The 18,722-nt window shown below is 35.8% G+C and overlaps 3 protein-coding genes across 3 annotated transcripts; 2 read left to right on the forward strand and 1 right to left on the reverse strand.

The window, feature by feature from the left end:
• The first annotated feature begins 1,801 nt into the window (after positions 1-1,801).
• LOC127811040 (rapid alkalinization factor) lies at positions 1,802-2,643 on the forward strand. Its single transcript, XM_052350724.1, has one exon. It carries the CDS (start codon positions 2,083-2,085, stop codon positions 2,455-2,457), a length of 375 nt encoding a protein of 124 aa, XP_052206684.1. The 5' UTR covers positions 1,802-2,082; the 3' UTR covers positions 2,458-2,643.
• Positions 2,644-7,442: 4,799 nt separating this feature from the next.
• LOC127811744 (adenosylhomocysteinase) lies at positions 7,443-9,707 on the reverse strand. The gene is made up of 2 exons (XM_052351898.1): positions 8,900-9,707; positions 7,443-8,533 (listed from the first exon to the last, which is right to left on the reverse strand). Exons 1-2 carry the CDS (start codon positions 9,608-9,610, stop codon positions 7,787-7,789), a joined length of 1,458 nt encoding a protein of 485 aa, XP_052207858.1. The 5' UTR covers positions 9,611-9,707; the 3' UTR covers positions 7,443-7,786.
• Positions 9,708-14,915: 5,208 nt separating this feature from the next.
• Positions 14,916-18,381, forward strand: LOC127811836 (serine hydroxymethyltransferase 4). Its single transcript, XM_052352021.1, has 4 exons — positions 14,916-15,690; positions 17,159-17,549; positions 17,647-17,748; positions 17,890-18,381. The coding sequence occupies exons 1-4, from the start codon at positions 15,013-15,015 to the stop codon at positions 18,132-18,134; spliced, it is 1,416 nt and encodes a 471-aa protein (XP_052207981.1). The 5' UTR covers positions 14,916-15,012; the 3' UTR covers positions 18,135-18,381.
• The last annotated feature ends 341 nt before the right edge of the window (positions 18,382-18,722 follow it).

Genomic DNA, 18,722 nt, shown 5'->3' on the forward strand with positions numbered 1-18,722 from the left:
TTTAGTTATTTTATTCTGATTTCTCAAATTGTATTAATATACCAACTCAGTTCTGCCCTAATCCTGATGGGATCAAAGCTGTTGGGCACTCCAACATTAGGCTGTTGGGCACTATGAGTTTGAGAGCTACAGGAGGAGCATGTGGGAGCCACTTTGCTTAATGCACACTTAAGTATATGTTTGGATAGAGAACGAAATGATGTAAAAAATTGAAAAATGAGAACTATCGGTTGAGATAATAAATCAAATCAAGTATAAATCAAATAAGGTTGGGTATAGAAGAAGATAAGAAAGTGTTATATACTCTATTTGTTTTTCTTTAATTATGAAAGTCTTACTAAAACATACTAATTTTTTTTTTTCTATCTCGTCCCATTTCGTCTTGTACTATCATCCTTTGTATTTCTCATTTAAATGTAAAAGAAAAAAGTTACAATAATTCCTAAAAGAGAGCCATGGGAATAAAAGAGAGTGGCCTAGTGCATTTATAAGAGTAAGAGTAAATGAAAGGTATCAAATCAAAGAATTTAATGGTTTAGTTTGTGTGGGAGTCATAGTTGTTAGATGTTGAAATAATATCTAAGAATTATAAAGTTTAAGATGTACATCAAATTAAGAAGTGAATCTTATAGTGATAAAAGCATACTAAAGCAAGAATATGCTTAATATGTATTATTGTAAGGAGAATGATAGAATGCTATCTATTTTTATGTGTTATATGTGATATGAGTCATTGAAACGTTGAAAAAGTTAAAATTAATCATAAGAATTGACGCCAACTTATAAGAATTTACCAATAAGTTTATTTTTTTTTTATAAATAAGAATTTCATTGTAAAAACAAAAAAATGTTTACAATTTTAGGCTAAGGCATACTTGGAGCCTCACAATGAAAACTGGAAAAGGATTAGACAAAACTAGTAAATAAAAAACACTTCTCCAAATTGAAAGAAATACCTTATATACAACTAATAAATAAAGACTATAAAAAATATCTATCAAAGTAAAAACTCCTAAACTTCTGCCGACGAATCTCCTTAAGCATTGGATATGGTATATTTGAGCGAATGATATCATTTGTAACGAAGATACCTTGTTACTCTTCAAACAATAGTTTAGAGTGCTAACATTATACTTACAAATCAATCACTATATTATGTAAAGTTGACATTGGTAGTGTCAACCCTCAATTATTAAATAGTTAAACTCAAAAAAAAAAAAAATGTTGGTTAGGCATAAATTGTCAAAAATATTGTAACACATAGATCTATAAAATATGAGGGAAGAAAATGATAATTTAACTTGTCCAAATAACGCATTGAATATGACGTGTCATCTTAAAATAATGTTTAAATTAAAATTAATAAAATAAAAGCATTGAACATGGTAGATATTTTACTTGTATAAGCAAATAGATACCTTATAAGTTACTAGGGTAGAGATTAAGCGATTGATTCATGATAAGTTAGAATTTACACTAATAGATCGTAGGTTCGATTCATTTTTTTGCATAATAAAATAAAAATTTTACCTAAAATTTATTTTTTTTACTAAAATTGATTACAGGAGCAACAGGAATCACACAAGCACGATAACTTCAAGTAGACGCCTTACCTTCAATATGAATTTTTTGCAGCCATCAAAGCCTCAAATATTCTATCGACAGCCGTGCCAATGGGTGCAAGGCAGGCAGCTAAGCCATGCGCCTAAAAGGGTTTTAGCACTGTCTAATCAGGGTCTCGTGAACAGAAAGGCAAAAGCAGCAGAGCAGCAACCCTGCTAGATTTTTGATCCCTGAAAAGGACTTTTGTTAGAAATTCCAAGAGCGGTGGTGGGTCATTCTCATTCATGATGATTCAACCACAAGAACAATCCAATGGAGTAGTAGGCCAGGATGGTGAGACCGTGACCTTGCCTCCGTAATGCCCCATCCAACACACAAAACAATCCAATTTCCCATTTCTCAGTGTCTCTATCTCCCTCTCTCTCTCTCTCCCACACACACACACACACACACACACAGAAGTCTGACTTTTCAGAGCCCATAAAAACCAGGCACATCTCACAGAGCCCTGCTGAGACCATGAAAACTCTTTTCGTCCTGCTGATTTTCTCGCCCATTTTCCTGGGAATCTGCAATGGGGTTTCTGTTTCAGGGCTCAATTCACTGGAGACCGGCGAATTGGATGTAATGATGAGGAAGGTTTGTGCTGGAAAGATTGGGGAATGTGGGGTTGAGGCTGAGGAGTTGCAGGTGGATTCAGAGAGCAATAGGAGGGTTCTGGTGATGCAGAAGAAGTATATAAGCTATGAGACTCTGAAGAGGGATTTGGTTCCATGTTCAAGGCCAGGGGCTTCGTACTACAACTGCAAGCCTCCTGGTCAAGCAAATCCATATAACAGGGGCTGTGATGCCATTACACACTGTGCCAGAAGCATTAGTGATATCAGATCTTAGTGGGAATGGTAACAAGATTGCCTTGTTTTTTGGCTTTTACGATGCTTTCTTGGGGCTTCCTAGATGTGTTTGTATATTCAAGGGTAATGGGTCAATTGCTAGATGCGAAAATGTATCCAATCTTGATTTTTGGGGATGATCAAGGGTTTTTATTCAAGCACCTGAATCATTTGATGTGTTGCTTAATTGGGTTTTGAGGGCAGTGGATTGGGGTTTCTGGGTCTTATGTACATTATTCACGTATGGTTGCCCTAACTTAAATATATGGACAATAACCCCCTTAAATTGCAACTCTGCAATTGTTTGATTTACTATTGGAACTTAACAACTCCACAATTCCCATGCCCCCCCCATCAAAAATAGTTTCTTAGATTTCACAAATTAGCGCCTGCCAAAGCTTCACAGGTTGTTGCAGGCAATTTCAGGCCAAGAATATGCAATTCAAGCATATTATTTTACTTGCCATTACTGTGTGGCACTGATTCTAACCATCAAGAAAGAGTTGACTTGTGTTCTGGGACTAAAGACATGAATATGATGCTTTGTTTATTGTGTTTTGTGATGTAAGACTGAATTACTGGTTCAAAGTTTCCATTTCTAAGATTCTGACACGATCTCATTTGATTTAGGCGTTCATAAGTGATTCTTGGAGGCTTTGCATCATGTCATACAATGATATCAAGTTCTTGTTGGTGTTAGATCTTTTCTATTTCTTCCCATATGAGTGCCACAATGAGTCAAGTCTTTCGTGAAGTATTATCCCCGGTGCAACATATGAGTGCCACAATGAGTCAAGTCTTTCGTGAAGTATTATCCCCGGTGCAACTCTAGGTCGTGTCTAGATCTCATTGTCCATTCGAGACTGACTTAATCGTGGATGAGTTGTGTATATCATTAAGTTGGTGTGTGGTTGCGATTCTGCGAGTAACAAGGTAGACAGGGTGTTTGAGTTCGAGTTTTCAAAGGATGGATGCTACAGGATCTGAAAGCCCTGAAGCACACTAAATCTCAATTCTCATCCCTTCGGTAGCTTACATATCAATTGCTGTTGTCTCTAGAGATGTCATCCTTCCTTGTTGATCTTCCTCATTTAGCCATAACCAAGGAGCAAAACCTGACACCTGAGGGTACCTTTCACTAGTCTCTCTTCCCCTGCCAAGTATCGTTTCTCATTTTCCTGCTTAGAATGTGTTTCTTGATTCCATCTTTGCTGAAATTTGAGAGAATGTTGTAACTGTAGTTATGATTTCTTCAAGCTTTTAGTTTTGGAGCTTATCGGTGCCTACCTCTTTCAAGATGCAGTGCCCTGTTTCGAATTGTTGTCTCTAGAGATGTCATCCTTCCTTACCCTTGTTGCTCTTCCTCATTTAACCATAACCAAGGAACAAAACCCAACACCTCTTGAGGGTACCTTTCACTAATCTCTCTGCTGAGTATCGTTTCTCATTTTCCTGCTTAGAATTTGTTTCTTGATTCCATCTTTGCTGAAATTTGAGAGAATGTCGTGACTGCAGTTCTGATTTATTCAAGCTTTTAGTTTTGGAGCTTAGCAGCTTATGGTGTCTATCTCTTTCAAGATGCAGTGCCCTGTTTGGAATTGCCGTCTCTAGAGATGTCATCCTTCCTTACCCCTGTTGCTCTTCCTCATTTAACCATAACCAAGGACCAAAACCAGACACCTCTTGAGGGTACCTTTCACTAGTCTCTCTTCCCCTGCCTAGTATCGTTTCTAATGTTCCTGCTTAGAATGCGTTTCTTGATTCCATCTTTGCTGAAATTTGAGAGAATGTTGTAACTGTAGCTATGATTTATTCATGCTTTTAGTTTTGGAGCTTAGCAGCTTATCGGTGTCTCTCTCTTTCAAGATGCAGTGCCCTGTTTCGAATTTCGACTTCTATTCTGCAGAAACATTCCATGGAATGACTTGCACCACTAGCTTCTTGTGCCCTAAGTCTATTACCTGTTGTTGATGGCTTTGCTTCTTCTTCCCTTCTCCTCTCCTCTCCTCTGATACTGCCATGATTTCCAGAACTGTGTTCAACACATGTTTATGAATTCTGTGTTGGCTTCTAGTTTTTGAGATCTTATTACTAGTCCTTGGGTGCTTATTCAGTCTGGACCTGCCAGCGACTGAGATTTGTAAGAATCCCATACTGAAGACCGTACGGTTAGGTCCAACTAGTCCTGAACATTTAAAAAAAAAAAATCTAAACAAGAATCTATCACATACATATTTTCAACCGATTTACCAATCCTACACTGAAAATCAGTTCAAGAACCCGTTTACCAATTCTCATGGCATAAGTCGAGTGGTCGATCATCACTTTGCATAAGAGCTAAATGTCCAATTTGTAATTTATCTCTCTTAACGTAATCGAGGACACGGACATTAGGGGTCACGCAAGGACGGTCATTCCAAGTAGAGATGTTCACGGTACGGTTTGGCCGGTCTAAATCATTTTCAGCAAGCCAAACCGCTAGTGCGGTTTTCTGATAAAACCAAATCGTGGTCTGGTTTGGGTGCGACCAAACCACACCAAACCGTACTGCATTTGCGGTTTGGTTTGGTACGATTTATCGCGATTTGAAAATAATTATTGACAACATATAATATATTATAAAAATATTAGAAAGAATAATTATATATTATTATAAACTATTATAATCTGTTGTCAATTATAATAGTTATATATTATTATAAACTTGTTATATATTATTATAAAAATATAAGATAATTTTTATAATAATAAGGATTGTAGGGGCTGTTGGGATGATTTTTATAATAATATATTTTTTATATTTTTTTTTATATTTTCTTGGGCGGCCAACCATACAAACCGCAAACCGTGCGGTTTGTATAACCACCAAATCGTTTTGGACCGCAAAAAAAAAAAAAAAAAATCGACCGGTTCGATTTGGTTTGGTTTGGCCAGTTTCTGCTGTGCACTAATTTTTTTGAACACCCCTAATTCTAAGTAATTTTAACTTTTTATTGTTTTAATTATGTTCTTATAAGTATATTTTTAGAGTCAATTTAACATATATATTTTGATGTGTAAAAAAAAATATAAAGTGAAATAAGTTAATTTAATTTTTTTTTACACGTCAAAGTACATAAATTAAATTGACTAAAAAATATATGTATAAGAGTATAATCGAAATAATAAAAAGTTTGAGTTGGCGTATGAAAAAAAAATTAAAGTAGATGAATTAAATTAATTAAAAAATATAAATATAAAAGTGTAATCAAAATAATAAAAAATTTATGTGACTAAAAAAAATGTGGTGATAGTGCAATAATAAAAATATAAATTTAAAATTAATTATTATGAGACACGCCTTTACATAATAGTCTACTATTATACTTTAGTTTAGGAGCAAATTGGCTATTTTATATTGAAAATGACCAAATAAACTATTATATTTTTATATTTAAAACCATTCTACCATAATAACTAATGCCATTTTTAGATATGAAAGTAAAGTTGTTTATTTAATCATTTTGAAACCAGAGTGACCAATTTAAAACCGTCATTTAATGACGTATATTATAATGGTTAGTGTGACTTAATCTCTAAAAATATAAAAACCAAATTTACACTACATAGAGACCTAAAAGCATGATAAGAAGTCTTCAAATGGTTTAAGTGATGAATAATAGCTAATGACTTAACATTTTCACATTATAAGTAACACTTTTAAGTCAAAATTACTAATGGTGGGCACTGCGCAGGCCAGCTTTCAAGGCTTAACCCTTATTCCATTAATAGGGGGGCAATTCTTGGCACAACATTAATGGGTCGCTTATTTTGTAGGATAAATTAGTATTGATATAACATGAATGAGAGTAATAGGTCATGCACAAAAGCCTATCCAAAAAAATTGAAAAAAAAAAATCTAAGATAATTTTTGAACTTTTCACAAAAAAAATATTGGGAAAGCCAAGTTCGAAAAACGAAAAGTTAGGAGTTTTTTACAATTTCTCGAAGACTAAAAGAGAGACCACCATAGAATATGTTACACGGAAACAAAAACAGAAACGTTTTCTATCGAAAACGGAAATATGGAAACGGACATTTTTCTAAAAAAATAAGTATAAATAAGGTCTAAAATGAAAATAAAAAATATTTTTAAAATATTTCAAAAATAAAGAAATGAGTCTTATGAAGTGTTTTCGTGTAACATAGACCATAAATCTCTAGGTCAAAAGATCGAGAGACCAATAGGTCTTTTATACTAGGGGACTGTTTCTGCCGTCTAGAGGCTATAAATGGTCACATAAATTTCTCTTTAATCGGAGGGAGACTTGAACAGAATACAAATAAAATAAACACTAAAACATTCTCTGACAGTTTTATAAGAAAAAAATTAAACATTATTTATAAAAAAAATTAATTCTTAATTCAATAGATCTTAAAATATTAAAATAAATATTATTTAAAAAAATGATAATATTAATGTATCTAAACAAGTTTTATATTTCTGATACTAATTTTAATACGATATTTAAATCTTTAATATCTAACTTAAATATTATTTGCACAAAAATTATTCTGTATCCTTTGATCATATTTTTTTCTTGTAGAGTGGGTTGACTATGACATTTTCAAATAATAAATAAAATAAAATAATGATACAAGTATATAATATTATACTCTGTTTAGTATGCAAAGATATTATTTAAAATGATTCTATTGTTTGTTGAAGTAGTAACGAATTTACCCAAACACCCTTTACCAACTTCAACCAACCAACGGTTATCCCAGACCTGAAAAATTAAAAGCAATTATGAAATTAATTAATATCAAATCGTTGGATTGTTGTAGTGATTGAACGGTGTATAAAACACCTTTCTAGCTATAGACCTTACCATAACCAACCTCTTTTTAAGATTAAATTCATTATAATTTAAGTAATGGATTGCACGAAGTGGGGATAGACATCTAAAGGGAAGAAGAAGCCCCAATAATAAGAACACGTGGAGAAAAACAAGAGGCAAACACATTTCCTCTTCAATTTTTATAAGAAGTTCAATAGTAGTAATCAAATGCAGCATGTCTAAACTGCAGGCGAACCTATAAGACAACTCACACAGCCCAATGCTCAAGATTTTATTCAAACCCATTTTGCCTTCTTCAACAGTGAAGAGGCTAGTTCTTTCCTCCCAACCACCCATCCACAAAAGGAGACAAAAAAGAAAGGAAGAAAGAAAGAGAAAAGAAAACCAAATAAAAAATGAGAAACTTCCATCCACTGTAAAGTAAGGGAGGGAAAAAATCATCTTGAAAGTAAAATGTTTCTTGGCTTTGGAATGGTGTTCTCTGTTTCCTTAGTACCTGTAATGAGTAGGCTTGTAAGGACCCTCAACGGGCACACTGATGTAATCAGCCTGTTCTTTGGTGAGCTTGGTGAGGTTAGCTCCAAGCTTGCCAAGGTGAAGGGCAGCAACCTTCTCATCAAGGTGCTTGGGCAAAACATAAACCTTCTTCTCATACTTCCCGGAGGACTTTTCATTCCACAGCTCGAGCTGGGCAATGACTTGGTTTGTGAAGGAGCAAGACATCACGAAGCTTGGGTGCCCTGTGGCGCAGCCCAAGTTCATGAGACGCCCCTCGGCCAAGACAATGATGCCAGTCTTGGTATCGGGGAAAACCCACCGGTCGGTTTGGGGCTTGATTGTGATTCTCTGCACGCCAGGGAAGGTCTCAAGCCCGAGCATGTCGATCTCATTGTCGAAGTGACCAATGTTGCAGACGATCGCGTTGTTCTTCATCTTTTTCATGTGGTCCACCATGATGATATCCTTGTTGCCAGTGGTGGTGACAAAGATATCGGCTTGTGAGACCACATCTTCGAGAGTTAGAACTTGGAGGCCTTCCATGAGAGCCTGAAGAGCACAGATTGGATCAATCTCGGTCACGATCACTCGGGCTCCCGCTTGCTTCAAGGCAGCTGCACAGCCCTTGCCCACATCACCATAACCACAGACCACTGCAACCTTGCCGGCAATCATAACATCGGTGGCCCTCATCAGACCATCGGGAAGTGAATGGCGGCATCCGTACAAATTATCAAACTGTCCACCATAGCAAATGAAAAAATCAGTTCTTGGAGCGATTCAAACCTACTAAGATCAGCTCACACAACCATCACATAATGAACATAATAATTCAAAAAAGATATTTCCCAGGTTTAAGATCATATCCAAATCCAAGATGAAGCAGATACGAAATCAATTGTATTATCATAATGCACGTAATTCTCAAAGCAGTTTAATCAGATCTGAACAAACAGCAGGCTAAAATCAAACAGGTGGTATCCATTCTAATCACAGCCTAGAACTCAGATCTTTTCATCTACATAAATAAACTTCAGGAATAGATTATTCAGTATAAACATCAAATCTGAATCGTAAATATACAAGATCTATCCGAGTACATACCTTGCTCTTGGTGACAGAGTCATTGACGTTGATAGCAGGGAAGAGCAAGGTGCCGTTAGCCTGCATCTGGTAAAGCCTCTTGACACCAGTGGTGGTCTCCTCCGAAACCCCAACCAATCTCTCCTTCATCCTCCTATACTTTTTCGGATCCGTCTTCAATGCATCTCGGATCAAAGTCAGAACAATCTGAAACTCGGGATTGCTGGTCGAGTTCGGGTCTGGAACCGTCCCGGACTTCTCGAACTCCTCCTCGGCCTTCACCCCCTCGTGAATGAGCAGCGTGGCGTCGCCGCCATCATCGACGATGAGATCGGGGCCACCGTCAGGGCCCCAATCTAGGGCGCGCTCGGTGCACCACCAGTACTCCTGCAGAGTCTCGCCCTTCCAGGCGAACACGGCGGCCGAGTCACGAGCGATCGCCGCGGCGGCGTGATCCTGAGTGGAGAAGATGTTGCAGGAGCACCAACGGACCTCGGCGCCAAGTGCAGTGAGAGTCTCGATGAGGACGGCGGTCTGGATCGTCATGTGGAGCGATCCGGTGATCTTGGCGCCCTTGAAGGGCTGGGAGGGCCCGAACTCGGTGCGGCAAGCCATGAGGCCAGGCATTTCCACCTCTGCGAGCTCGATCTCGAGCCGCCCGAAGTCGGCCTGAGACATGTCCTTCACCTTGTACTCACGGCCGGTGCTTGTTTTCTCTACTAGCAACGCCATTCCTCTCTCTCTCTCTCTCTTTGTGTCTCTCTCTCCGACGACTGTGAAAGCAAGCAGGGAAGGGAGGAGATGCGGCCAGGCGAGGGAGGAAGATGGAGGGGCAGAGATATAAGTAGGCTTCAGGGTGGCGAATGGACGGTCAGGATTTGAGATTTGAGATCTGAGATCTGGCGTCAGATGTTTAAGTCCCACCGACGCCCTGTTCTGGTGGACGCGTTCTGTTTGGGGTTAGCCATAAAAAGCTTAAAAACAAGTAAAATTTAATTAGTGTTATACTAATTAAAACTAAAATAGAGTTTTATTTATTTATTATTATTATAGGAATCGGGGAGTTTCGCCTAGCAGCACCTTCAACAAGCCCTTCGTGTAATTAAGCCATATCTACTGTATTGTTCAAGATTTCAATATATACCCTTAACATATCTTGAAAATCATACCGTCAATCACTTAACCTATCTCCAGAGATTAAAAGTAAATTAGAATTAAATTGACTTGAAAATATAAATTCAATTGTATAATTGAAATGATTAAAGGCTTGAGTAATCACATGACAAAAATGTAAAAGTATTGGTGTAAAATTATGGATTTAACTATGGAGAATTTATGAAACCAAATTTAGATAATGGCAAATCGAATCTTTTACAAGTTGAATCTGTTGATTTTTCTCTTAAATCTAAATTGAATATCAAGACATGTGACATGTTTTCATTACTCCGAGAACTTACGGCCAAACAAAATTCGTTACTTTTGAAGGATAACTTGGTAATTTTACTTTTTTTTATTTTTGAATGTTATCTCGTCAAGACCACATGCATTGTAATTAACAGATTATATTCAAAACATAAGTTTGATTAACCGAATAAAATCAAGTCAATGTCACAAGTAACGGTCACTTGTAACATTCATTTGTTTTAAACAACGTAACTTGATTGAATTGTGTTGCATTGAATACGCATGAGGCTGCTTGCATGATCATCAGGGAGACAGAAGACAGTCAAATGGGCTTTGGTCAATCATATCCCTTAATTTTAGATGAATTTGCATTGTGGGAGTACACTCAATTAGTAAAAGATTATAATAATGTCGTTTGTATATTATATTTTGTGTCTAATTAATGTAAATACATAATACGATAATATAAAATTATCACACTAATTGTTATTTTTAAGTGTCTTAACTAACATTTCTAGGCCAAATCCATATTTTAGCCAATGTATTTTCACAATTTTTTCACGTGATTTTTCAAAATTTTCGTTATTTTAATTACATTCATGTATTTATATTTTCAAATCAATTTAACTCATTTATTTTAATCTTTTTTCTGTGATATCTCAAATTTTTTGTTATTTTGGTTATATCCATATATATGTATCTTCAAATTAATTTAACCCTTATATTTTAAGGTGTAATTTTTTTTATACATTAAAGTATAAGGGTTAAATTGACTAAATAATACAAGTATATGGATGTAATCGAAATAACGAAAAGTTCGAGTTGTCATACAAAAAAATATTAAAGTATAAGAATTAAATTGACTTAAAAATATAAATATAATGATGTAATTGAAACAACAAAAAAATTTAAATAATTACACAAAAAAATTAAAAGCGCATGAGAAAAATATAAGTTTGACGAATATTTCTATATATTTAAATATCTATAATGATAAATCTACACATATCTTTGTACATTTATAAATTAGGTCTAATTTAGTGATATTATTGTTCTCATCTTCTAATTCTATTGTTGGGAGTAAAAAAAATAATATAAAATATAAAATTAACTATTTATTAATAGTTTAAAGTTCGAGATGAGAGTGATCTTAACTTAGTAACAAGAGTATTCAAAGATCTTGAGTTTAAAATTCATACATAATATTTAAATAATTATGTATTTTAATTAATTATATAATAAATGTTAATCACGTGTCAAAAAATACTTTTTAAATAAGATATAATTAACAATTTATTGTAAATTAAAGCCATTTTGATAAAAGCCGCCACCATAAGATATATCTACCTTGACTATTGTTTGAGCCATGTTGTCATCATGACCTCACTCCTTTGATAAATATAAATTACTTATAAACAAAGCGTGAGATTCAAATGCTGAATTATCAAACATGCAAGCAATTGTGAATACTTTATTGAGAAGTAAATCCTACACTTGGCTTTGAATTGAATTCTCATTGGGGGGTTGGTGGGTGATGTGGGCAAGGACTGAGGAGAAGGGGGTTGGTCATCCAATTCCCAACCTTGCCAAACATGGTGTTAATTTATTATTGGTGGAGGCAAAGATAGGGCTTGTTTGGGTCTATGGGTGTGATGCAACCACATCAGGCTGCCCAAAATGAGGGTCAATTTCAAGGGGTTGGTGCGCTTGTGAAATGACCCAATTGCCCCCAACAACCCACAAAGCAGCAAAGCATGGATGGCATGTACCCTTTTGCCATTTACCAAACTCCAAGAATGATGATAGAGGGCACATCGGTCAAACCAACCAGCGACGTACAACTTGCTTTTAGCTGGGCAATCAACTTACCATCAATGTTAGTTTAGAATTTTTTAGGTTTCGAGGATAAGGGTTTAGGGTTTGATCTTTTGTTTTTTATAAGGGAAATCAGGGAGTCTTCCATTGCCACAACTTTCGATTTATTTATCTTTCTTTATCAATTACGACTTGCCACATCCCACTAAGTGAGTTGAACAACTAGGTAGCGGGTCAAAATTTAAATCTTAATCCCATAAATATACATAAATTATAGATAGATATACAAAGACAGACTCAATTCCGATATACCATCTATATTATTTTAAATTAATGATTTGAATTTAAGATTTATAATTCAATTTAAGAATTTAAATTTAAGGGTTCAAGATTTACGAATGGTTTCTCCATAACTTGGTTTGTAGTGGTGGTTATCAATTGCGGTCGCTAATAATTATTTTTATTTTTTTTAGTTTTTATTTTGTATACTTTATATTGCCACATTATAATTTTTTAACAAAATTTTTCATGAGAGATCAAATTATAACAAAACTAAAAATTTAATAATTGCTGTAAAATAAATTTAGATATAATAATTAATTAATTAAAAAATATAAAGAAGAAGAATCAAAAGTATTGTTTATCTATTTTCTTTATAAGACTATGACTGCCAACTACTTGCTTACTATTTTTTTATTATTATTTTAATTTTAAAATAAACGGTAGCGGACGAACGGCGCCGGCGTCTACATAGAGAAAGCGGGAATTGTAACATATTTCGGTTTTATATTTCCAAAATGTTATTTTAATATTTGTTGCGATTTTTTTAAATAACGTGTGTATTTTTTTTATAAATAAAAATTTCATAAAATCAATCAAAAGTGATTTATAATTCTAAATTGGGACATACATCGAGTCTCATAATAAAAGAGTAAAAAAATTAAAGTGGATAAAGAATAAAGAAATATACAATTCTCTTAATAATAAAAAAGAATAAGATGTATAAATATCAATAACACTGGTCAAGTGATTGGACCATAATAAATTAAGATTCGCACCAATAAATCATGAGTTTGATTTATTGTCTTGCACGATGAAATAAAGTTTTCATCTACGATTTACCTCATTGATCAAAATTGAAAGCACAAACGACGGATGACTGTGCAAGGTCAATAATCCTAAGAAGAGATCTCTATCAATATTACATTCTAAAACTATTTAAAGAAAATATCTTCCTTAAGGATTATAGCTTAGAGTGTCAAAATATATTCACAATTCAAGCTCTTATTTTCTTATTATCTTGGGATGTTTGAGTTTCGCCCAACTAATCCTCAAGAGTTGATAACCTTCCCCCCTAATATACTTTATAGGTAAATTCGGATGCAGATACAGTTTATACACACTTAGAGTTGACTCTCAGTATATTCGCACCATTTTAGTATTAATTATTTTAACCTTTTCACGTTGTTCCCCAATAGTACTCAGTCTTTCCATGATGCTAGTGAGATTCGAATTCCTAACTCTCATGTTAACATTTTCCTCATTTTGTCGCTGCACTATGTTTGTGGGGCACGATTCATGCCCTTTTAAAAAATATGAAAGGTGGATCAAAGTAGATACATAAAAAATACACATACAAGAGATCTTCAAAACAATTACTTATAAAAACATATATATATTAACGTGTTATATTTTGTCACATAACTTATTTGAAAATAATGTATATTCCTAATCGGCTTTCCTTAATAAGATAAGAATCTTGCAAAACATTTCAAGTATATAAATGTATCTTAATGATAGGTATAAAAGCCCCTACGGTAGGCTTTTCATTCCCTCCCTACTTCATATCCTTCTCAATCACCCAGAACGTGCGTGTGTTCCTGACACGCATTATAAATTAAAAGATGTTTAAATGTACTGATTTGGATAATTCAATGATACATTTAAAATTATAAAAAGTTTAGTATTTTTTTTTATAAAATATAAGAGATTAAGAGGATAAAAATATATATTTGACCAGAGAATCTTGCAAAATATTTCTAAGTATATAAATGCTTCTTGATAATAGGTGTTGTTTTAAAGTTTAAAATGACTTAATTCTAAAAATTAGACATCGAGATAAAGAAGACCCAACAAGAGCTTTGCCTACCTACGAGTCCATTAATCGTGGATTCACGACCCAAATAGGAGGGCCATAATTAATTTTTTTTGGCCCACTTAACAAATCTCATCTCAACTGATTACGTGAGTTCATTTTGAGTACTCTCACAATACGAGTCACTTATGTAAAAATATAATATTCAATGAGTGAGAAACATTATTAATTGTGCTTTTAATTATATCATTATTGTGTTATTTTCAAGTATATTGACTAATTTAAATATTTAAGAATTTATTAACAGACGAGATTTTATATTCTTTTTTTTTCTTTATAAGAAGAGGTAATGTTTAGGCTCAAAAATTATGGAGACAATCTCAAATCTAAGAGTTGTGCAAAAGGAATAGAAGCAAATATTGATAGCAAGAATAAAAATAAAATGGGGTGAAATAATCAGTTTAATTATTGGTAATAAATAATCATAATTAATTAGTAGAAAAAAAATATATATATATATAGAAGGATGGATCCACCAAGTTCGTTCTCTCGTCTGGCCGGAGACCAGACAGAGTGGTAGGACCAAGTAACTAAATCAGAATAATTTAAATTTTAAAACAAGCATAAAATAAATAAATAATTTAATAAACAAAAAAGAGCTAAAAGATCTCGAGGGTATAACCGTCATTTGACCCCACCGAGTTCCTTTAAACATTCATCATCTCCAACTCCTCCGCTCTCCACCGCCACCTCTCTCCCTCTCCCTCTCTCCCTCTAATCTCTCTCTCTCTCTCTCTCTCTCTCTCTCTGTTCTGCAACGATGGAGGCGGTGAATGCATGGGGCAACACTCCGTTGGAGACGGTGGATCCAGAAATCCACGACCTCATCGAGAAGGAGAAGTGGCGGCAGAGCCGTGGGATCGAGCTCATCGCGTCGGAGAACTTCACCTCCTTCGCCGTCATCGAAGCTCTAGGCAGCGCCCTCACCAACAAGTACTCAGAGGGCATGCCTGGCAACCGCTACTACGGGGGGAACGAGTTCATCGACCAGATCGAGAACCTCTGCCGTCGCCGCGCCATCGAGGCGTTCCACCTCGACCCTGCCTCGTGGGGCGTCAATGTCCAGCCGTACTCCGGCAGCCCCGCCAATTTCGCAGCCTACACCGCCCTCCTCAACCCCCACGACAGAATCATGGGCCTGGATCTGCCTTCGGGCGGCCATTTGACGCACGGCTATTACACTTCCGGCGGGAAGAAGATATCGGCCACCTCGATTTACTTTGAGAGCTTGCCCTACAAGGTGGATCCGAGCACTGGTTATATTGATTACGACAGGTTGGAGGAGAAGGCCATGGATTTCAGGCCCAAATTGATCATATGTGGGGGGAGCGCGTATCCTCGGGACTGGGATTACGCCAGGTTTCGATCAATAGCCGACAAGGTCGGGGCCTTGTTGCTCTGCGACATGGCTCATATCAGTGGTCTAGTAGCTGCTCAGGTACATTTCTTGGAGTTCTGATTGATTTTTGTCTGTGTTTCTTGCTGTTCTCTTGTGGATAGCTTCGATTTAGCTCAATTCTGTATATATGCATTTCCCAATTCCCCCCGTGCTTAAAGATCTGTCTGGATGAACTTTTTTGGACTTCTTAGTTTGATTCTGAATATGATTTGGTATGGCTCATTTATCTCAGTTGCATAGATCTGGATTTGGAATTTAACACAAAAAGGGTTCAGTTCTGATCTTTTGGTATGGTTTTTTCAGCGAGGTGATAGTCGTTCTCTGTTTCTGTGCTTGACATTCTCTTAATTTGATTGATGTGATTTCAGCTTGAAGAGGGCTTGAGATCAGATCAAATGACCGGTTTTTGGATCTGGGTTCTGTTTTTCATTTTGCTTTTGTTTTGTTTTGTGTCCTTCCTTCTGCTATGCATTTCACAATTCAAGATCAGGGTCTTCATGTGTCTTTATCTTATTTTCTAAATATGTTTTGGCTTACAATCTATAATGTTGAGAATCAGTTCAATTTGTTTCTAGTACTAGGACTTTAGCCGGTGCAATTCACTTTGAGTCAAGGTTGGGTTACTCTCCATTAGAAAGGCTGGATCTATCATATTCGGGGTTTATGTTAGAATCTTAGCTTTGGATCTAATTTTTGGAGATGGATGGATATTAGCAAAGATTGGGCATTTGTTTTTTCTTGTCTGATTATGTTGGGATACTGGCTCTAGGTTTTTCTTGTTTCATGAGACTTGCCAATGAAATACTAACGCGGTGTTCTTTTTACTGTTTTCAGGATCTTTTCAGTTTTCAGTTTTCCAAAATAATGAAAATGTGTACACTTTCGTATTTTAAAAAATGCATTTTCGAAAACAAAGATTTTTTTTTTTAAAAAAACTCAAAACAACAAAAAGTCATTTTAGTTATTTTCATCACAAATACACTCAATTTTCAAAATGCGAAAAATACTACAGATAAAAAGAATGTGTTTTCAGCAATCTCAAAATAGACACTCAAAACACAAAATTGAAACACAAAGAGAACAACCCTTAATTTGTTGAGAAGCAGATCTTAGTCTATATTTCAATATCATGAAATCCGAGTTTTGGTGAAACTGGCTTCTTGTAATGTGTAGATCTGGCATGGGTAAGTGTGGAATGTAGGAGAGAGCATATATATGCATTCTTCATTTTTTAATTCTATTTTGAGAAACATCGTTTCTATTTTAAATGGGAACTAACGGGTTAAATACTTGGCCGGCAAAAACTGTTTTACTGAATTTCACTGTTTCTTACCGGAAAAAAAAAACAGAATTTCATTGTTGACTGACCATTTCAATGGACTTTTTTTTTAATGAAAATGCCGGTATCTGCATTGTCATAGTATTTCTTTGTCTCTCGTATTGCTTTCTTGATTTTTAAGGTAAGAGCGTCAATGGTCTTATTTATCATTTCTTTTTGGTCCTGTAGGAAGCTGCAGATCCCTTTCAGTACTGCGACATTGTCACGACCACTACCCACAAGAGTTTGAGGGGGCCTAGGGCTGGCATGATCTTCTACCGGAAGGGTCCTAAGCCACCCAAGAAAGGCCAGCCAGAAGACGCAGTTTATGATTTTGAAGACAAGGTCAATTTTGCCGTTTTCCCTTCTCTCCAGGGTGGGCCACACAACCACCAGATCGGGGCTTTGGCTGTTGCTCTGAAACAGGCCATGACTCCCGGTTTCAAGGCATATGCCAAGCAAGTGAAGGCCAATGCAGTTGCCCTCGGGAACTACTTGATGGGCAAAGGCTACAAGCTTGTCACAGGAGGGACCGAGAACCATCTTGTTCTTTGGGATCTTCGCCCTCTAGGATTGACTGGTAGGTGGAAGGACTGAATGTTTATGTTTTTATGCTCTTATCAATAGATGCAAATGTGAATTGTGAAACGTAAAACCAATCGTTGCTGCTGTTGCAGGCAACAAGGTCGAGAAGCTGTGCGACTTATGCAACATAACCGTGAACAAGAATGCTGTGTTTGGTGACAGCAGTGCATTGGCCCCTGGAGGTGTTCGAATTGGTATGAACTCTCGTGCTTATGTATCACTCTTTTCGAAATGGTATTTGGAAAACATCCAAAATATCGTTTATTGTTTAGTGAAATGCAAACAAGATGGACCAACTAGTTGGGTTATGATGATCAATGAGTTGATCTTTGCAGGTGCTCCTGCCATGACATCGAGAGGGTTGGTCGAGAAGGACTTCGAGCAGATTGCAGAGTTCCTCCATCGGGCTGTGACCATCACTCTGACCATCCAGAAGGAGTACGGGAAGCTGTTGAAGGACTTCAACAAGGGTCTGGTGAACAACAAGGATATCGAACAACTGAAGGCTGACGTCGAGAAGTTTTCTTCCGCATTCGAGATGCCTGGGTTCTTGGTGTCTGAGATGAAGTACAAGGATTAGATGTTGAAGCATTCAGAAACGGTACCATGTGTTTGAAACATTTATTACATTCCTCAATAGTAATCTTCATTCATGTTTGCTTGGAAGGAAAGAATAATGTTGGGTCCTTGCTTTGATCTTCCAATACCATGGGGGAGGAGTAATGGGATTTTGTTTGTATCTTTCTTGCTTGGTCTAAATGCAACTCATCATCACTATGTTGTATGCAAAATTACAAGAAAGAAAGTAGAATTTCTACTTTTGCTCACCTTCCGTCTCTTACCCTTAAAAAGTGTTATTAGGTATTTTTATTTTTAATTAATTGTTTTTATAAACTCATCCTTGTTTGATGATTCAACGAGTTTCGCCTTAGTTTTCTCTCATCTTGGTTGGTTACCTAACGTAATTCGTAATTCTCCTCTATCCGAGCTTAAGACCGATGATACAAAAAGAGTCTTATAGAAGATAAAAAGTTATAAATAAAAGAAAGGTATAGGGTTCGCCCAAGAGTGTGATCGGACCATGCTAGGTTAGGTTTGCCCTTGGGTAGGCATGCCTAATTTCATTTTATTTTTTTTAAATTCTTAATTTAAAAAATAATATGTTGGA

The sequence above is a fragment of the Diospyros lotus genome, chromosome 10 (assembly GCF_014633365.1).
Source record: "Diospyros lotus cultivar Yz01 chromosome 10, ASM1463336v1, whole genome shotgun sequence".
Classification (NCBI taxonomy): domain Eukaryota; kingdom Viridiplantae; phylum Streptophyta; class Magnoliopsida; order Ericales; family Ebenaceae; genus Diospyros; species Diospyros lotus.

Bases quoted from the DNA above. Each gene is read 5' to 3' on its own strand.
- LOC127811040 (XM_052350724.1), top strand. From the start codon at position 2,083: ATGAAAACTCTTTTCGTCCTGCTGATTTTCTCGCCCATTTTCCTGGGA.
- LOC127811744 (XM_052351898.1), bottom strand. From the start codon at position 9,610: ATGGCGTTGCTAGTAGAGAAAACAAGCACCGGCCGTGAGTACAAGGTG. The intron at 8,534-8,899 runs GTATGTACTCGG...TATGGTGGACAG, and splicing joins ACTCTGTCACCAAGAGCAAG to TTTGATAATTTGTACGGATG.
- LOC127811836 (XM_052352021.1), top strand. From the start codon at position 15,013: ATGGAGGCGGTGAATGCATGGGGCAACACTCCGTTGGAGACGGTGGAT. The intron at 15,691-17,158 runs GTACATTTCTTG...TTGGTCCTGTAG, and splicing joins GTGGTCTAGTAGCTGCTCAG to GAAGCTGCAGATCCCTTTCA. The intron at 17,550-17,646 runs GTAGGTGGAAGG...CTGCTGTTGCAG, and splicing joins TCGCCCTCTAGGATTGACTG to GCAACAAGGTCGAGAAGCTG.